Source organism: Equus caballus, chromosome 14 (genome assembly GCF_041296265.1).
Source record: "Equus caballus isolate H_3958 breed thoroughbred chromosome 14, TB-T2T, whole genome shotgun sequence".
NCBI classification, from domain to species: Eukaryota; Metazoa; Chordata; class Mammalia; order Perissodactyla; family Equidae; genus Equus; species Equus caballus.
Window position 1 is genome coordinate 25,909,933 of NC_091697.1, and position 19,371 is coordinate 25,929,303.

General features: G+C 40.1%; 1 protein-coding gene across 12 annotated transcripts in view; it reads right to left on the minus strand.

The window, feature by feature from the left end:
- Window positions 1–19,371, minus strand: part of RANBP17 (RAN binding protein 17) — a 335,841-nt gene extending 316,470 nt beyond the window's left edge. For 7 of the 12 annotated variants that reach the window (XR_011425471.1, XR_011425470.1, XR_011425469.1 and 4 more), the window contains exons 1-3: window positions 19,069–19,364; window positions 9,599–9,745; window positions 5,453–5,543 (exon numbers count right to left, since the gene is read on the minus strand). Coding sequence is in view for 9 of the 12 variants with exons in the window: in XM_070233918.1 (XP_070090019.1) it covers window positions 5,453–5,543; window positions 9,599–9,745; window positions 19,069–19,086 (256 nt within the window). In the remaining 3 variants the exon portion in view is untranslated. Of the gene's footprint in view, window positions 1–5,452; window positions 5,544–9,598; window positions 9,746–19,068 lie in introns of all 12 variants that reach the window. The other 5 variants (XM_070233920.1, XM_070233919.1, XM_023617254.2 and 2 more) reach the window with 4 other exon arrangements.

The following is a 19,371-nucleotide window of genomic DNA, read 5'->3' on the forward strand; positions in this document are numbered from 1 at the left end:
AAAAAGACAATGGATCAGATAAAACAAAATACAAATTCCCTGAATGCCAGTGCGGACACCATAGAGGAGAAAATTAGCATAATCGAACATAGACAGGTTGAATGGCTCGAGACAGGAGGAGAGAGAACTGAGACTAAAAAGAAATGAAGAAAATCTCCGAGACATAGCCAACTCAATGAGGAAATGCAATATAAGAATTGTCAGTACCCCAAAGGCAAAGAAAAGGAGAATGGAGCAGAAAGCGTGCTCAAAGAAATAATAGCAGAGAACTTCCCAAATCTAGGGAATGAGAGAGAAATGTGTGGAGGAAACTTTCAGATCTCCTAGATATGTCAATGTAAAAAGACCTACTGCAAGGCATACAGCAGTAAAACTGGCAAAAATGAATGACAAAGAAAGAACACTCAGGGCAGCAAGGAAGAAGAAAATAACCAACAAAGGAACCCCTATCAGAATTTCAGCAGATTTCTCTGCAGAAACCTTAAAAGCTAGGAGACAATGGAATGACATATTCAGACTTTAAAAGATAAAAGTTTACAGCCAAGAATACTCTATCCAGCAAATATATCCTTCAGATATGAGGGAGAAATTAAATCTTTCCCAGACAAACAAAAGCTAAGGGACTTCATAGCCACGAGACCTCCCCTACAAGAAATCCTCAAGAAGGTCCTCATATCTGAAAAAAGAAAAAAGGGAGAAAGGGGTCACAAAATACAGAGTAAGGACACAGACAGACAGAATCAGAATAGGATAGCAAATATTCAACTATAGCACTAGGCTAAAGGGAAGGAAAACACCAAAAACAAAGACCACCTTGTCACTTTAAACACAAACTCACAACACAAGTTGGAATAAGAGATGAAAATAATAACTTAGGAGGGGAGGAGGAAAGGGACCGAATCAGTTTAGGCTAAGGAAGTAAGAGGCCACCAGAAAATGGACTAAGTTATGCACGAGATTCTGAATACAAACTTCAGGGTAGCCACTAAACTAAAAAACAGAACAGAGGGCTGGCCCCGTGGCCGAGTGGTTAAGTTCATGAGCTCCGCTGCAGGTGGCCCAGTGTTTTGTTGGTTCGAATCCTGGGCATGAACATGGCACTGCTCATCAAAACACGCTGAGGCAGCGTCCCACATGCCACAACTAGAAGGACCCACAACGAAGAATATACAACCATGTACTGGGGGGCTTTGGGGAGAAAAAGGAAAAAAAATTAAAAATAAAAATCTTTTAAAAAAAAAGTCATTCTGGCTTTACTTTAAAAACAGAACAGAGACACAAAAAGTAAACAAGGAGAAAGCTAAGAAACCCAGCATAAGAAAGTGCATAATGCAATGGGTAGGCCAAAACACACAGGACGAGAAACAAAGGAAATGCAGGAAAACTGGAAAACAAGTAACAGAATGACAGCATTAAGCCCTCATGCATCAATAATCACCCTCAATGTAAATGGAATGAACTCCCCAATAAAGACAGAGAGTGGCAAGATGGATTAAAGAACAAGATCCAACAATTTGTTGCCTCCAGTAAACACACCTTGGCTCCAATGGCAAATACAGGCTGGAAGGTGATACTCAAAGCTAATGGCAAACAAAGGAAAGCAGGCGTCACAATACTTATATCAGACAAAGTTGATTTCAAGATGAGGCAGGTAAGGAGTGACATAGAGGGTCAATATATAATGATCAAGGGAACACTACATCAAGAAGAAATAACGCTTATAAATATCTATGCACCCAACACAGGAGTACCAAAGTTCATAAAGCAACTATTAACAAACCTACAAGAAGATATCAAAAATAACACAATAATAGTAGGGGACCTCAATACCCCACTCACATCAATGGACAGATCATCCAGACATAAAATCAACAAGGAAACAGTGGAATTAAACAAAAAGCTAAAACACTTGGACTTAACAGACATATATAGAACACTCCATCCAAAAACAGCAGAATACACATTCTTCTCAAGTGCACAGGGAACATTCTCAAGGATAGACCATATGTTGGGAAACAAGGCAAGCCTCTATAAATTTTAAAAATTGAAATAATAACAAGCATCTTCTCTGATCATAATGCTATAAAGCTAGAAATTAATTACAAGAAAAAAGCTAAGAAAGGGACAAAGATGTGGAGACTAAACAATATGCTATTGAACAAGCAACGGATCATTGAAGAAATTAAAGAAGAAGTCAAAAAATATATAGAGACAAATGAAAATGATAACATGCCATACCAACTCATATGGGATACAGCAAAAGCTGTATTAAGAGGGAAATTCATCACAACACAGGCACATCTTAACAAACAAGAAAAATCCCAAATATGCAATCTCAAATTACACCTAACTGAATTAGAGAAAGAAGAACAAACAAAGCCCAAAGTCAGCAGGAGATAAATAATAAAAATCAGAGGAGAAATAAATGCTACTGAAACAAAAAAGACAGTAGAAAGGATCAATGAAACCAAGAGCCGGTTCTTTGAGAAGATAAATAAAATTGACAAATCCCTACCCACACTTACAAAGAAAAAAACAGAGAAAGCTCATATAAACAAAATCAGAAATGAAAGAGGAGAAATAACCACATACTTCACAGAAATACAATGGATTATAAGAGAATACTACGAAAAACTATATGCCAACAAAATGGATAACCTGGATAAATTCTTAGACTCTTACAATCTCCCAAAGCTAACTCAACAAGAAGCAGACAGTCTGAACAGACCAATAACAAGGAAAGAGGTTGAAACAGAAATCAAAAGCATCCCAAAGAATAAAACCCCAGGACCAGATGGCTTTCCTGGGGAATTCTACCAAACTTTCAGAGATTTAATACCTATACTTTTCAAGGTATTCCAAAAAATTAGGGAAGATGGAACACTTCCTAACACATTCTGCAAGACCAACATCACGCTGATACCAAAGCCTGACAAGGACACCACGAAAAAAGAGAACTACAGGCCAATATCACTGATGAACATAGGTACAGAAATTCTCAACAAAATTCTGGCAACCCGAATTCAGCAAGACATCAAAAGGATCATACATCACAATCAAGTGGAATTCATACCAGGAACACAAGGATGGTTCAACATCCACAAATCAATCAATGTGATACACCACATCAACAAATTGAGGAATAAAAACCACATGATCATCTTAATTGATGCAGAGAAAGCATGTGACAAGATCCAAAAGCCATTTATGATAAAAACTCTGAAGAAAATGAGCATAGAAGGGAATTACCTCAACATAATAAAGGCCATATATGACAACCCACAGCCAACATCATACTCAATGGGCAAAAACTGAGCGCCATGCCCCTGAAAACAGGAATGAGACAAGGATGCCCTCTATCACCACTCTTATTCAACACAGTACCGGAGGTTTTTCCCAGAGCAATTAGGCAAGAGAAAGGAATAAAAGGAATCCAAATAGGGAGGGAAGAAGTGAAACTCTCACTGTTTGCAGATGACATGATCTTACATATAGAAAACCCCAAAGAATCCATTGGAAAACTGTTAGAAATAATCAACAACTACAGCAAAGGTGCAGGGTATAAAATCAACTTGCATAAATCAGTAGCATTTCTATACTTCAATAATGAACTAAGAGAAAAAGAACTCAAGAATACAATACTGTTCACAATCGCAACAAAAAGGATAAAATACCTTGGGGTGAATTTAACTAAGGAAGTGAAAGGCGTATACAACGAAAACTACAAGGCTTTCCTGAAAGAAAGGGATGACGACATAAAGAGATGGAAAGACATTCCATGCACATGGATTGGAAGAATAAACATAGTTAAAATGTCCATACTACCTAAAGCAATCTACAGATTCAACACAATCCCAATCAGAATCCCAATGACATTCTTTACAGAAATAGAAGAATCCTAAAATTCATATGGGACAACAAAAGACCCCGAATTGCTAAAGCAATCCTGAGAAAAAAGAACACAGCTGGAGGCATCACAATCCCTGACTTCAAAACATACTACAAAGCTACAGTAATCAAAACAGCATGGTACTGGTACCAAAACAGGTGCACAGATCAATGGAACAGAATTGAAAGCCCAGAATTAAAACCACACATCTATGGACAGCTAATCTTCAACAAAGGAGCTGAGGGCATACAATGGAGAAAAGAAAGTCTTTTCAACAAATGGTGCTGGGAAAACTGGAAAGCCACATGTAAAAGAATGAAAACTGACCATACTTTTTTACCATTCACAAAAACAAACTCAAAATGGATCAAAGACCTAAAGGTAAGACCTGAAACCATAGGCTTCTGGAAGAAAATATAGCCAGTACACTCTTTGACATCAGTATCAAAAGGATCTTTCTGGACACCATGTCTTCTCAGACAAGGGAAACAATAGAAAGAATAAACAAATCGGACTTCATCAGACTAAAGAGCTTCCTCAAGGGAAGGGAAAACAGGATTGAAACAAAAAAAACAACCCACTAATTGGGAAAAAAATATTTGCAAGTCATATATCTGACAAAGGGTTAATCTCCATAATATATAAAGAACTCATACAACTCAACAACAAAAAGTCAAACAACCTGATCAAAAAATGGGCAGGAGACACAAACAGACATTTCTCCAAAGAAGCCATACAGATGGCCAATAGGCACATGAAAAGATGTTCATCATCACTGATCATCAGGGAAATGCAAATCAAAACTACACTAAGATATCACCTTACACCCATTAGAATGGCAAAAATAGCCAAAACAAAAAGTAACAAATGTTGGAGAGGCTATGGAGAAAAAGGAATCCTCATACACTGCTGGTGGGGATGCAAACTGGTGCAGCCACTATGGAAAACAGTATGGAGATTTCTCAAAAAATTAAAAATAGAAATAGCATATGACCCAGCTATCCCACTACCGGGTATCTATCGAAAGAACTTGAAGTCAGCAATTCCAAAAGTCCCATGCACCCCTATGTTCACTGCACCATTATTTACAATAGCCAAGACATGGAAGCAACCTAAGTGCCCATAAACTGATGACTGGATAAAGATATGGTATATATATATACGATGGAATACTACTCAGACATAAAAAAGAATAAAATCGTCCCATTCACAACAACATGGATGGACCTTGAGGGATTTATGTTAAGTGAAATAAGCCAGATAGAGAAGGACAATCTCTGTATGACTCCATCATATGAGGAATTTAAACATGTAGACAAAGAGAACAGGCTAGTGGCTACCAGGTGAAATGGGGGGTAGGCATAAAGGGTGAAGTGGTGCACCTACAACACGACTGACAATAATGTACAACTGAAATTTCACAAGATTGTAAACTATCATAAACTCAATTAAAAAAATGATAGAATCAAATAACTTGCATGCCTGTTAAAAGTTTAACATATTTAAAAGGAAAAAATTATTTTTTAAAGTACAATTTGATAAAAAGCATAATAAACCACTTACTGATATCTATCCTCTGTTCAACTGGCAAAGGACTGACTCGGCTAACAAGTTTTGAAAGACATGTTGCTGCAAGGAGCTGAGCATAGGATGTCTGTAGAGAATAATAAATGTTATTTATTATTATCACAAATGAAATCAGAATAACCAAAACACTACAACAGGTACTTTTCCTAAGCAATGATGGGAATTTTTCTGGTTTTCCAAACTGGCAGATGTACAATGGATAAAATATACAGATCAATATATATACACACACATATGCATACAATCCTTTGTAAGGATTCCGTAGTTGAGGACGGTGTAGGCAGCCTCTTCAAACAAAAGCAAACAATTAAGAGAAAAAAATAATTATGAGCAAGTTCAAATAAAATACTCTTACCATGTCTACACAGTCCTGCATGTCCTGGCCTCTGGTTATCTCTTCAAATTATCTAGTTCCACTCTTCATTATCCTCTGACCACAATACCCTTCTTTCACTTCCTTTCAATGCCTTTCCCATTCTGACCTCCCAACTCCTCCAGATCCATACCCGACTGTATTCTCTCTGGCCACCAATTGTCTTAACAATGAACTCAATCCTTCAAAATTTGATTCAGTTATTCACTATACCCTCAGCAATTTCTCGTAAAGATAGTCCTTCTTTCTTTTTTCTCTAGACCAGATGTTAGCAAACTAATGCCCATGGACCAAATCCTGCCTGTTTTTGCAAAGCCCATGAACTATGAATGGTTTTTACTATTTTAAACAATTGGGAAAAAACCAAAGTAATATCGTGTGACGTGTAAAATATATGAAATCCAAATTTCAGTGTCCATAAGTAAAGTTTATTAGAACACAGTCACACTCACTCATTTACATATTGTCTGCGGCTGCTTTCAAGCTATCGCAGCAGACAGTTAAGATAAACGGTATGTGGTGCTCACTGCCTTCTACTGCTGCTCAGTGCACTATAAATCGCAGTGATGCAGTTATAACTCCACAGCACCTAGAGTACCAGGGATGTCGCCATGACATGACATGTACCTTTTACTATTACCAGTGCATATCCATTATGTCAAAACATGAGAAGATAAAAGCGGATTTCAAATGGCTAACTTTTAAGGTACAGTGGAGTGTGGATTATTTTGTTACTGAATTAAATAGCAAAGCAATGTACCTTCTAGGCTTGACACTATAGCCATCCTAAAAGAATACAATATGTGTTAACAATCAGACAAAGCACTCATGACAATATTCCAAATTCACAGGAAATCAACAGTCAGAAAGAGGAGAAAATTTAAAACAGTATCTCATCACAGCAGAATTTCTACACAAAAATTAAAAATACAATGAAGCTGAAACCAAAGTTAAGTTTCAAAGTGGCCCATTTGTCAGCCAAGCAAGGAAAGCCATTTACCAATGAAGAGTTCATTAAATCACAATTATTTTATTGCAGTAGCCAAAGTTATACATGCAGAGAAAACAAACCTCAGACTACTAGCCTTGCGGCAAGAACAATGCTCAAACAATTGAAGACATCGGAAGAACATCAAAGTGCACTTCAAACAAGGCAAATGATTTGCAGGTTCTCCTGAGTTCTTGATGAGTTGACAGATGTTACTAATATTGCTCATACTTCATTGATACTTACTGTTTATTCCAGAAGTCAATGCTAAGTTTGAAGTGACTAAAGAATTAACCTCTATGAAGAGTCTGTGTGGACTAAACTATGTGTTACTTTAATGGATGTACATAAAGCAAGAATATTTTCAAAGAAGTTAAGAAACACTAATTCTGTACAACTGAAGTAGTATCTGCTAAGATGTGTCACAAGTGGTGGTAAAAATATACAGAGAAGAGGGGGCTGGCCCTGTGGCCGAGTGGTTAAGTTCGCGCGCTCCGCTGCAGGAGGCCCAGTGTTTCGTTGGTTCGAATCCTGGGCGCGGACGTGGCACTGCTCGTCAGACCACACTGAGGCGGCGTCCCACATGCCACAACTAGAAGGACCCACAACGACATATACAACTATGTACCGAAGGGCTTTGGGGAGAAAAAGGAGAAAAATAAAACCTTTAAAAAAAAAAAAAAAAATATACAGAGAAGAAAAGGGCTTGGTTGGACAAATTTACAAAGCTTGTGAAAACAGAGTCTAAAGCCTATGGTGATTCATTTTATTATTCATCAGTAGATACCCTGTAGTAAATATTTGAATCTATCAGGTGTTAATGAATCAGTGGTATTAACAGTAGACTTCAATTCACTTTCATGAACTTATCTTCAGTTCTGTGAATTTCCATCAGAAATAGAAGCTGAAAATCCTGACTTGCCTCACAACATAGCAGTTCAATAGCTTAGCAGTGGTAAAGTTTTATTGCAATTTTTTTTAGCTCAGGGCTGAGACTGAAATTTTTCTGAATGAGAACCATTCTAAACCACTACTGTTGAACACTAAGTGGCTTTGGAAATTAGCTCTTGCTGCAAACTTGATAATGTCTCTTAATGAAGTCAACCTAAGATTACAAAATTGCCTAAAAGGCAAACAGTGCTTGGTACATATATACAAAACTTATAATGAAGTAAAGACATTTCAATAACAACTAACATTGTTTAAATCACAAGTAACAGCAAGCTGCTTTATACACTGTCACAAGTTAAAACAAGTAGCAAGATTTCTATTCCTAAGCATATTTTCTGAGCTCAAACTGCAGTTCCAGCAGCATTTTTCAGACCTTGATGCAAGTGCAACGGAAATTTCCACATTTCAAAATCCATTTAAGTGAGCAATTGAGGTGCTTCCATCTAACTTTCACTTGGAAGTGATTAATCTGCAATGTAATGACACTCTAAAAGGCAAATATCAAGAGAAGTTTTAAAAGAATTCTATAGGGGGCCGGCTCCATGGCCGAGTGGTTATGTTTGCACGCTCCGCTTGGGCAGCCCAGGGTTTCGCTGGTTTGGATCCTGGGCGCAGACAGGACACCACTCATCAGGCCATGCTGAGGCAGCAGCCCACATGCCACAACTAGAAGGACCCACAACTGAAAAAATATTCAACTATGTACTGGGGGAGCTTGGGGAGAAAAAGCAAAAAAAAAAGATTGGCAACAGTTGTTAGCTCAGGGACCAACCTTTAAGGAAAAAAAAGAATTCTATAAATGCCTTCTAAGTGATAAATAGGTTTAATTAAAATTACATGCTCATGGATTGATATCAATATTTGGCAGTACATATCTGTGTGAAAAGACATTTCCAAAGATGAAATATGTAAAATCTCATTAAGGATCAGTATTAACATATAAACATTTGCAATCAAAACTGATGACAGGAAATACTAACGCTGAATCCCGATTAAGGAAAATGTTATCCCCAAAAGAATAATTCTTTTTTTCACTAATAGTCCTGCATAACAAAAAACTGACCCAATTAGTATATTTTAAATTTCATGAATAAAACTTTGTGGAAATTTGTTTTCTCTCTTCTTATAGACATACTTACAAAATATCCTTGATTTTGCCTCTTGGCCTGCAAAGTCTAAAAAGTTTACAATCTGGCCCTTTACAGAAAAAATTTGCCAACCTCTGCTCTAAACCATACAGTTTCTTACTGTAGTGCTTACCGTATCATTTCATAGCTCTTTATTTATCCATCTATGCCTCCCCAACTAAACTATGTGTTACTTTAATGCATGCACATAAAGCGCATAGGTAGTACAGCGCCTGGTTTTACATTTAAGTATTTCCTAAACGACTGCTGAACAAATGGCTATGTTATCTCTAGAAGTGAGGCAGGCAAGAGGTAGTCAGCATTCCTCTGAATCATTCCTTCATTCAGAGTGAATTACAAACTGCCTCGCCCACCTAGATTTTTTTTTAAAAGCTGCTAGTCAACTGTCTAAAAATGTAACTTTTGCCCAATAAAAAGGGGCCAAGAGGAATAATAAACTATTTGAATTCATGCCTATTTCCACCTCCTGGGCTCTTCCCTAAATTTGTTTTCCAGGCTTTCCAAATCTTTCTCTGATTAATTTCTTTGACAGTGAAATAAACTTCTCTAGTAAAAAGACATGGCACTACTTATCAATTATCAATGCTAACCTATATGAGTTCATTAACACTGACATATATCTACTGATCTTTCAGGGTTAATTGCTATTATCAAATACTTACTGTTCCTTGTTCTAATAAAAGTTGACACTTGCTGAGACATTCTGGGCTGTCAATAAGTTCCAGGAGTGCTTTCTCAGCCTCTATTCTTTGTGCAAGATCAGTCCCTATGTAGAGATGAGTACACAATACTTCCAATTCGGCCAAACTCTTGATAAGAAAAAAAGTTACATTTTACTTGAGAGAAAAAGTAAGGTAAAGATATTAATCACAGGAAACAAGGAATGCAAATACCATGGCTGTATTCATCAATTCAGTAAATGCTTACTGAGCCACCACTACCTACTTAGGGGTCACAGTGGTAAACAAAAGTCCTATCTCTTACCTCCAAATTCTTTAATTACAAATTGATAGTCTTTGATGGAAAAGTAACCGTATAGAAAGAGGAGGATTTGCCCAATCCAAGGAGTTAGAAAAGGTTTGCCTGAAGTAGTAACATTTATCCTGACCTGAAAGGGTAAGCCAGATGCACAAAGACTAGACAGCAGTCCAGGCAAAGAAATAGCATTTACCATGGCCTGGAACAGAGCTTAATCATTCCCAGGCATTAAAAGGTCAGCGTGATTGGTAAACAGACAGCAGGGAAGAGACGACAAACGAAGCTAAAGAGATGGGTAGGGGGAAATTATCATGCCCGAGGTGCAAACACTATGCCAATTTACATTCTTCCTCAAATTTTAAGAACTTCAATGGTTCCATCTATAAAAAAGAAAAGATAATTATAAATATATGCTGATTTGGGGCTTCTGAACTAGTGACTCATGGTGCTGCAGGCGAACTATGTCATGATTTTCAGGAACTATAACTTGACCCCACGTTATTTCTAGCAATGTAATAACTAGTTACCATGTTGCAGGTTCCTACTTTATAGGCACAAAGGATAATTCATTCTTTTTATAAATATAATCTCATCTGAAGAGATATGACACATGGGTAAAATCTGAAAGAAAAATTTTAAAAATGAGTTCAGTATTCCTCTCAGCATCAAAGAATCTTTGTTAAAGGCCTGTTACTAAAACAAACTACTGCACTTTGAACTTGAATTAGAAAATTATTCTTTGAAGGACAAAAAAAAATTGGCACAGATTTCAATATCAGGTGGGCATATGAAGGTAATGAAATATTTCTAAAAAAAATGCTATTTTTTGCCCTTTCTGGCCTGACTTTTTATGTGGCAGCCTTACAGCTACACTAGTCGCAACATTCCCTCAAATGTATATACCTTTGCCTAATAGGAATACACAAGAAACACTGAAATGAGACCTCCCCTAGTTCCCTTTATGCTTTTCACTTCTTTCTCCTTCTTAGCTCCTTTATGGCATTTTACACTTCCCTAACCAAGTCAAAGCCCAACATCCCAGACTTAGGAATTTTCTGCTAGAGTGAAAATAAAAGTATAAAAGAAAGGTTTCAAATGGATAAATTAAGACAAAGGACCTCAAATGAACCACATTTTAAACATTTTCCCCACCTGGATTAGCCCAACAAACCCTGAGAGTCCTATTACACACTGTTCACAATATTAAAATGCATAGAAAATTTATGGTTCATCAACACATATGAATTCCCATATTTTCTCCAAGGGTAAGAAATATGAAAATGAAAAGAGCTACCTTTCTCCCTCTTGCGATTCATGATCAACCTCAGCAGTCTTTTCCTTCACCTAATAAATCTGAAGGGCTCAATTTTAGAACTGATAATACCCAGAATAATTTAACGATAAACCGATCCTGCTGTCATGCATTCATCTAGGTCTTTGAAGAAGTAGACTTTGAATGCAAAAAGAACTAGGCCAGAAATAGTGACAAGTCCTGTTTAAAAACAAAAGGCAGCAAAAAAGTGAGACTAATAACAGTGTCCACCTCATAGGTTTGTTTGGAGGATTAAATAAGTTAAGGCCATGTAACTTCTGGCACACAGCATATACTATAAAGGCTGGCTGTTTATTATTAATATTACATAATAATAATATTGTAATGGGTGGAACTGTATCCCTCTAAAAGATACACCCAAATCCTAATCCCCAGTACTTAGAATGTGACCTTATTTGGAAATAGGGTCTTTGCACATTCTTAAATTAAGGATCTCAGTATGAGATCATGCTGATTTAGAGTGGGTTCTAAATCCAATGACTCATAAAAGAAAGGAGAGGGAAATTCAAGATGTCGAGAGACAAAGGAGAAGGTCATGTGAAGGAGGAAGCAGAGCTTTGAGTAAGGCATCTATAGAAGCCAAGGAACACCAAGGACTGCCAGCAGCCATCAGAAACTAGAAGAAAGGCAAGGAAGGGTTTCTCCCTCAGGTCTCCAGAAGGAACCAATCCTGTCAGCACATTAGTTTCGGACTTCTGTCCTCCATAACTGTAAGAGAATAAATTTTTGTTATCTTAACCTACCCAGTTTGGTAATTTGTTACAACAGCCCTAAGAAACTAATACAAATATTAATATTAATCCATTCAATGGTACCTAAGTAACCTATTTAGAAAGATCCTTGAAAAGTTCTGGAACTTATTTTGCCTGTTTTGCTACACTGATTTAGAGAATCTCAACATAGGACAAGTCTGGAGTATATTTAAACAGCATTTGTTTAAGTCAACACAGTGTTACCAACTGCCACTCCCCACCCCTCCCCACCCCCGCCAAGGTATTTCAAATTATTACCAACTGAAAGGTGGTGCAAGATAAAAAGGGAAAGTTCAAAAATAAAGAGAGACTATTTTTCACAGCGATTGATAAATTTACATCTTAGTTTTACACAGTGATATCTGAGAATATGGATAACATGAGAATACCTCAGAGAAATGGATGCCTTCTCGATTCGATGACAAATCAGGTTTGAGTTATTAAAGTTTCTATAAGGCATGATATCAACATTAGAAGTCCATATAAATAACTAATACATAGAGCTGGACATCCCCTAACTCCCACAGAGTAACTATCAAATACAGACAGCACCCAACTTCCATAGCCCAGAAGACAATGACATAATCCTGCCTACAGTCTAAACAAGGATCTTCCAAGTTATTCTGGACTCATTTCTGGCCTTTGCACTTGACATATAACTAACCCCTAAATGATGTGACTTCTTTCTATACAGTAATTCCCATACATGTATCTATCAACAGGTAAATGCTGAGGAAAAGAAGCCAGACAAAAAGAGTATACTGTCAGCTTCCATAGTAACAGAAAGCAGATCAGTAGTCTCTGGCTTCAGGCAGAGGAGAGCATGAGAACAGCATAGGGGACCAGCAAGGAGGGATTACCAAGGGGCATAAGGAAACTTTTAAGGGTGATGGATATGTTCATTATTTTGATTCCAGTGATGGTTTCACGGGTCTATACATGTCAAAACTCATCCAAGTGCACAGTTTAAATATGTGCAGTTTATTATTGGTCAATTATACCTCGATAAAGCTGAAAAAAAAAGAATGAAGGCATTTGTTCTAGGGAAAAACTACCTTCTAATAATAAAAAAATAAATCAATGATCCACAAAAATCCCACTTTGATTGAATTTAAAACTCTTCAATTACTTCCCTATAACTTTCCTGCCTTCTGGAATTAAGCTTCTTGATTACCATTAATAGATAATGCCAGGGCTGGCCCGGTGACAGAGAGGCTAAGTTTGTTCTACTTCAGCAGCCTGGGTTCATGGGCTCTGGATCCCAGGTGCAGACCTACACCACTCGTCAGCCACGTTGCGGCTGCAATCCACATACAAAATAGAGGAAGACTGGCACAGATGTTAGCTCAGAGCTAATCTTCCTCAAGCCAAAAAAAAACGAGGAAGACTGGCAAAAGACATTAGCTCAGGGTGAATCTTCCTCAGCAAAAGAACAAAAAGAAAGAAAGAAAATGCCTTCGTCTTGAAGTTATTCATTTCCCACACTCTTTGTTTCCTCCTCCCTTTACTACCTTTTCCCTTGTAGGTTTTTTCCTGGGCCTCTTGGAATTCTTCTTTCTACAATGAACTGAGTAGTATTTGTTTTAGTGCTTTACGGTTTACAAAAGTATTTCCATCTTTACTTTTCAAATGAATCCTGAAAAGCAGATTCCTGCATAGTACATATTTTCAGCACATCCATTTTACAGACAAAAAGGCTGAGGCTGAAAGATCAACTATAGATACGTAAGTTGCTCAAAATCAACCACAGAGTAAATGGTCAACTTTGAGCCAAATACAAGTCTTTAGGCCCCAAGTACATGTTGTTTCCTCACCACCCTGCCATCTTGCCACCTTTTACTTCAGTCATCATTTACCTACAGATGATGTCCTAGTCCATACTTTCAACACTGTCTATTCACCATCTTTATATTTGTCTACAAATTTCTTCCTATTGGAAATCCAGAAAGATGCTGAAGACAACCCAAAAATGTCAGAAACTGAACTTTCCCACAGACTTCCACTTCAAGTGTCCCTTTGTTTTCACTGGTTCCAGAGATGTAGACCAGAATCTAGATTTACAATCCTGATGCTATATTTGCCTTTTCCTTCTCCTTAGTCCCTCCTGCACAGTTAAGAGTTTGGCCTTGCCCAAAGACAAGTCTGGCCTTTGCCCTCAGCTTCTGGGAGATAATCTGTGTCATACTGATAGGAGTGTTTTTGTTCAGGGCTGGAGCAGGGAGGGGCATCAAACCCTGGTAGGGCTAGCCACACCAGAAAGACCAGCCATGTGTTTTATGGTAGGTACTTTGGATAACATGGTCTCAGCTGACCTAAAGCCTGAGATCAATCATGTGAGCAATCAGTCAATCATGACCATGTAATGAAGCCCCAATAAAAACAGAACTCAAAGCTCAGGTGAGCTTCCCTGGTTTGCAATACTCAGTGCATATGGCCACACACATGTGCTGGGAGAGTAATATGTCCTGAGGACAACAAAAGCTTTGAGAACTCTCCCAGACTCCGCCCTATGCGTCTTTTCTTTTAATCAATCTAACCTGTGTAAAGACTTGAACGTAAGACCCCCAAACCATGAAACTTCTAGAAGAAAACATAGGCAGTATGCTCTCTGACATCGGTCTGAGCAGCATATTTTCAAGTCCCATGTCTGACCTGGCAAGGGAAACAAAAGAATAAATGAACAAATGGGACTACATCAAACTAAAAAGCTTCTGCACAGCAAAGGAAACCATCAACAAAACGAAAAGACGACCTAACAATTGGGAGAAGATATTTGCAAAGCATATATCAGATAAGGGGTTAATATCCAAAATAATCAAAGAACTAATACAGCTCAACAACAAAAAAACCAATTAGAAAATGGGCAAAAGATCTGAACAGAGATTTATCCAAAGAAGATATGCAGATGGCCAACGGGCATATGAAAAGATGCTCAACATCACTAGCTATCAGGGAAATGCAAATCAAAGCCACAATGAGGTATCACCTCACTCAGGTCAGAATGGCTATAATTAACAAGACAGGAAACAACAAATGTTGGAGAGGGTGTGGAGAGAAGGGAACCCTTGTTCATTGCTGGTGGGAGTGCAAAATGGTGCAACCACTATGGAAAGCAGTATGGAGTATCCTCAGAAAATTACGGATAGATCTACCATATGATCCAGCTATTCCACTGCTGGGTATTTATCCAAAGAACTTGAAAACACAAAGGCATAAAGATACATGCACCCCTATGTTCACTGCAGCATTACACACAATAGCCAAGACTTGGAAGCAACCTAGGTGCCCATCAAGGGACGAACGGATAAAGAAGATGTGGTATGTATACATGATGGACTACTACTCAGCCATAAGAAACTATGAAATCCGGCCATTTTGTGACAACATGGATGGACCTTGAGGGTATTATGCTGAGTGAAACAAGTCAGAGGGAGAAAGTCAAATACCCTATGATCTCACTCATAAGTAGAAGATAAAAACAAAGACAAACAAACACATAGCAGTGGAGATTGGATTGGTGGTTACCAGAGGGGAAGGAGGAGAGGGGAGGGCAAAAGGGATGATTAGGCTCACATGTGAGGGGATGGACTATAATTAGTTTTTGGGTGGTGAACATGATGTAATCTACACAGAATCGAAATATATTATGATGTACATCTGAAAATAAACAAATAAATGGAAAAGAAAAAATTTAAAAATTAAAAAAATAAAATGTTTTAACTACTTAAAATTTTTTTTAAAAAATCTGTGTACTTTCCCAGTAATAAACTGCAACCATGAGTATGATAGCTTTCAGTGAATCCTGCAAGTCCTTCTGATAAACTATCAAAAACCTGAGGGTGGTTCTGGGAAACACCCAAACAAATAGCTGGTGTCAGAAGTGAGGGCAATCTTGGAAACTGTGCCCTCAAACCTCGCAGTCTGGCTAACAGCAGGTACATACCTAATTTATCATAAAGTCCTACCAATTCTTTTTAAATAAAGACTCAGACTTAACACCTCTACATGATACTCATAGACAGCAGAGCAAGAGAACAATTGTTCCTAACTGCGGCCTGTAGGGCCCTGGATTTCTTCCGGGGCTGCTTTGCGAATGAGAGTAGAAGCTTTGGAATCTGCCACTTACTTATTAAACGACCTCAAGCAAATTATTTAAGCTTTCTAAATCTCACTTTTGAAATTGCAGTAATATCCACCTTCCAAAATAACTGCGAAGATTAAGATACAAAAGATGAGAGAAAGCTTAATCCAGTGCCCGGCACACAGTAGATCCACAACAAACTGTAAATAATCTCTTCAGTTACTGATAACTATAAACCACCACATTGGTGTCTGTCTATAGTTTCTGCCATTCAAATACATATTGCCAGGATGATCTTTCCCAAACCCCTTTTTCATGATGTTATGTTCAAATATAACAGATCACAATCATATTTAGATCGAATCAGGTAGCCTGGCTGGGTATTAAGAAACATGGCTATAGTCCCTGGTTCTAGAACAATCCTGAAATCAAAAAAGATCAACCAACTGGGTCCCCTAAATTTTTCCTAATATTATCTCGATTCTTCATCAAGGTCCCTCTGTTCTATCTAAAGTGCCTACATCTTACTTGTTCCCAGCTTTATCTTTCCTCACTCTGCCCTCCCCGCCCACTGCCCCCTAATCTGGGCAGTCTACTTACAAATAATCCAGATCCATTACTTCCTTTGGGACAGAATATCCTAGCTCATAGCTTCCTAACAAGAGTGCATCTGCCTTGAATAGGTTATAGGTACGCCTGGGATATTGATCCCCTTGCCCTCCAGGCAGCCAGGCTTTTGACAGTGAGTAGCTTATGTCAATGAGCCACACAATTACCATTTTTTATGTATGCCATGATGTGAAAAAGATTATGGAGCAGTGCCCTAACCTCACCTTACACAAATTCACTTCTTTACTCATCATCTTAACGGCTTAATTTCTGACTAGCTACCCAGTTGGGTAGGTGACAGTAAGATATTGGTATGAAAGAATATGGAATTATGAGTTATTAGGCCTGCTCTAACCCTGTAGCCTTGGGCAAGTCACAGTTGTTCCAAGACTAATGTCTTCAGGAATAAAATATATATATGCATATATATGCACACCTCTCAAGTTAGTTGTAGGGCTCAAACTCTACAATAAGCTTGTGAAAATTCAAAATGCTAGATACCAGTTATCATTATTAATAAACGCTCCTTAAGTGAGTAACAATATGATCCCATATGCTGAAAATAATTCAAATTGGGAAGTTTCAGAGCTTTTTTCTGGCCCCCAAAACTGTCTGATCTCTTACTTGTACAACTCCACCTTTAAGCTGTCCACAGTTGCTGTGAAATACATTCCTGAGAAAGCAATATGGGTAGTTTGGGCATTAGCAGTATTTTTCCGACATTCTACCTAAATATGAAAAAGTCTTCCATAATTGGGTAATTTACTATTATACATCATCTTTCCAAGTCTGAAAACGCTGCAAACTTCCACCACTGTTTTCAATTTACCCTCAAGATTTACACCTAAACTATGAACATCTGATTACCTATTTACAATCCCTCAGTCCTCCCTGTGAGATTCTTCCTGTGAAAATTTCCCAGAGGGCATATTTACTAAAGCGGTAATAAATAACATTATTTTGACCTGGAGACCCCCAGAAATAGCAAGGAGTCGAAAGGTAACGTGTGGGGCTCACTACCTCCTGCTCTATAACATCCTGGAGCTGTCAATTATCTGACAGGAGAGCTGCTGGTTGGAAGGAAAAGACCCTTTGGAAGAATCAATAAATAAGGAATGAGTCAGTGTGACCAAAGGGGGTCCAAAGAAGTCTACCAAGGGAACGCGACACTTACATAAACTGTCACATTACGAAACTGCCTACCCCTCCAAGGTCACGTCCTGCCATCCACAACCTCCCTTGCTCCCTTCTCTTTAATATGAACCCCATGCTCCAGCTAGACCTAACTTCCTGCAGCGGGCCATGTTCTTCCACAACTCTTTGCCTTGGCTCACACGGTCCTCCTGCCTCTCTACCCTTCTCCTCCCCTTCACCTGGCCAACTTCTACGATTCTTTCAAGACCCACTAGACTGCAAGTTCCCTGAGAGTAGAAATCATAAAGTTTTGCTAGAGCTGTGTCTTCAATACCTAGAAAAGTAGGAACTCAATAAATAAGTGGACGAAGGAAAGAAAGCTCAAAGCTCGTGTGAGAAGCCTAGCAGCTCTGCCTCACTCCTTACACACACACACACACACACGGCTGAGTGCTCCTTTTCAATGTTTCCGTGATATCCTGGGATTAATTCTATCATGTCATTTTTCACGTGAACTGTAATCATCTGTGAATTCTAACGGGGAGGGAGAGTCGGATGATACAATCCTTTATCCCAGAACTCTGCACAGCGCTGAGACACAGCGAGGGGTTCCATAAAGGCTGGCAGAGTTTGTAAGTGGATGCACACGCCAGCGCAGCCCGAGACGACGTGAGCCGCCTGCCCCAGCCCGCGTCCCAGCCTTCCCGGCTCCGCGCTGCCCGCGCGCCCTGGCCCCGGTCCTGCTCCAACGACGCTGCTGAGGAGCCCTCCCTCGCGACTCCCCACGGAGACAGCCCTGCCCGCTCTGGCCAATTAAAGTCCGAGCGCCGCCGCCGCTCCGCCAGCGGACCCAGGCCCCCGCGAGCTGGGTCCCGGGTGCAGGCGGACAAGCGAGCCGCGGCCGGCGACGCGGCGGGAAGGCTGGTCCGGCCTGGCGGGCTCCCACCTGCCCGGGGGCCGCCAAGCCGCCCAGCGCGCCGTGCCGCGGCGCCGGTCCTCCGCATCCGCACCGCGCCTGCGGGGCGAGCTCCCAGCCGGGGCCCTGCCCCTCCACCCACCGCCCCTTCCTCGGGCCCGGGCCCGGGGTTGCAGCCCAGGCCAGTGCCCGGGTGCCCGACCGACCCGGCGCGCCAGGCCGCGGCCCCACGGCCTCCGCCGCCGCCCTCAGCCCTCCGTCTCCAGACCCCAGCGTCCCGCCGCCTCGCGGGGCGGCGGAGCGGGGCCCGCGGCGCGGAGCGCACTGACCTGGAAGTGCAGCGCCATCTTCCCGAGAGGCGGCGTCGGCCGGCGGCCCGGAGCGCCCGAGGGGAGGGAGCGGAGGCGGGCGCCGCAGAAGCCCCAGCGGCCCGCGGGGTCCCTGCGCCGCTCGCTCTCTCGTTCGCTCCTTGCCTCAGCCGCGCAGCCTCCTTGTTCGAAGCGCTGAACGGGGCGGGGCCTGACGGGGAGGGGCGGGGCCGGGGGCGGGGCCGGGGGCCCGGAGTCCCAACCGCCCTCTGTGCTCAAGTTTCAACCGCTGCTACCTCAGGTGGGTCGTGACCTCTGACCTCT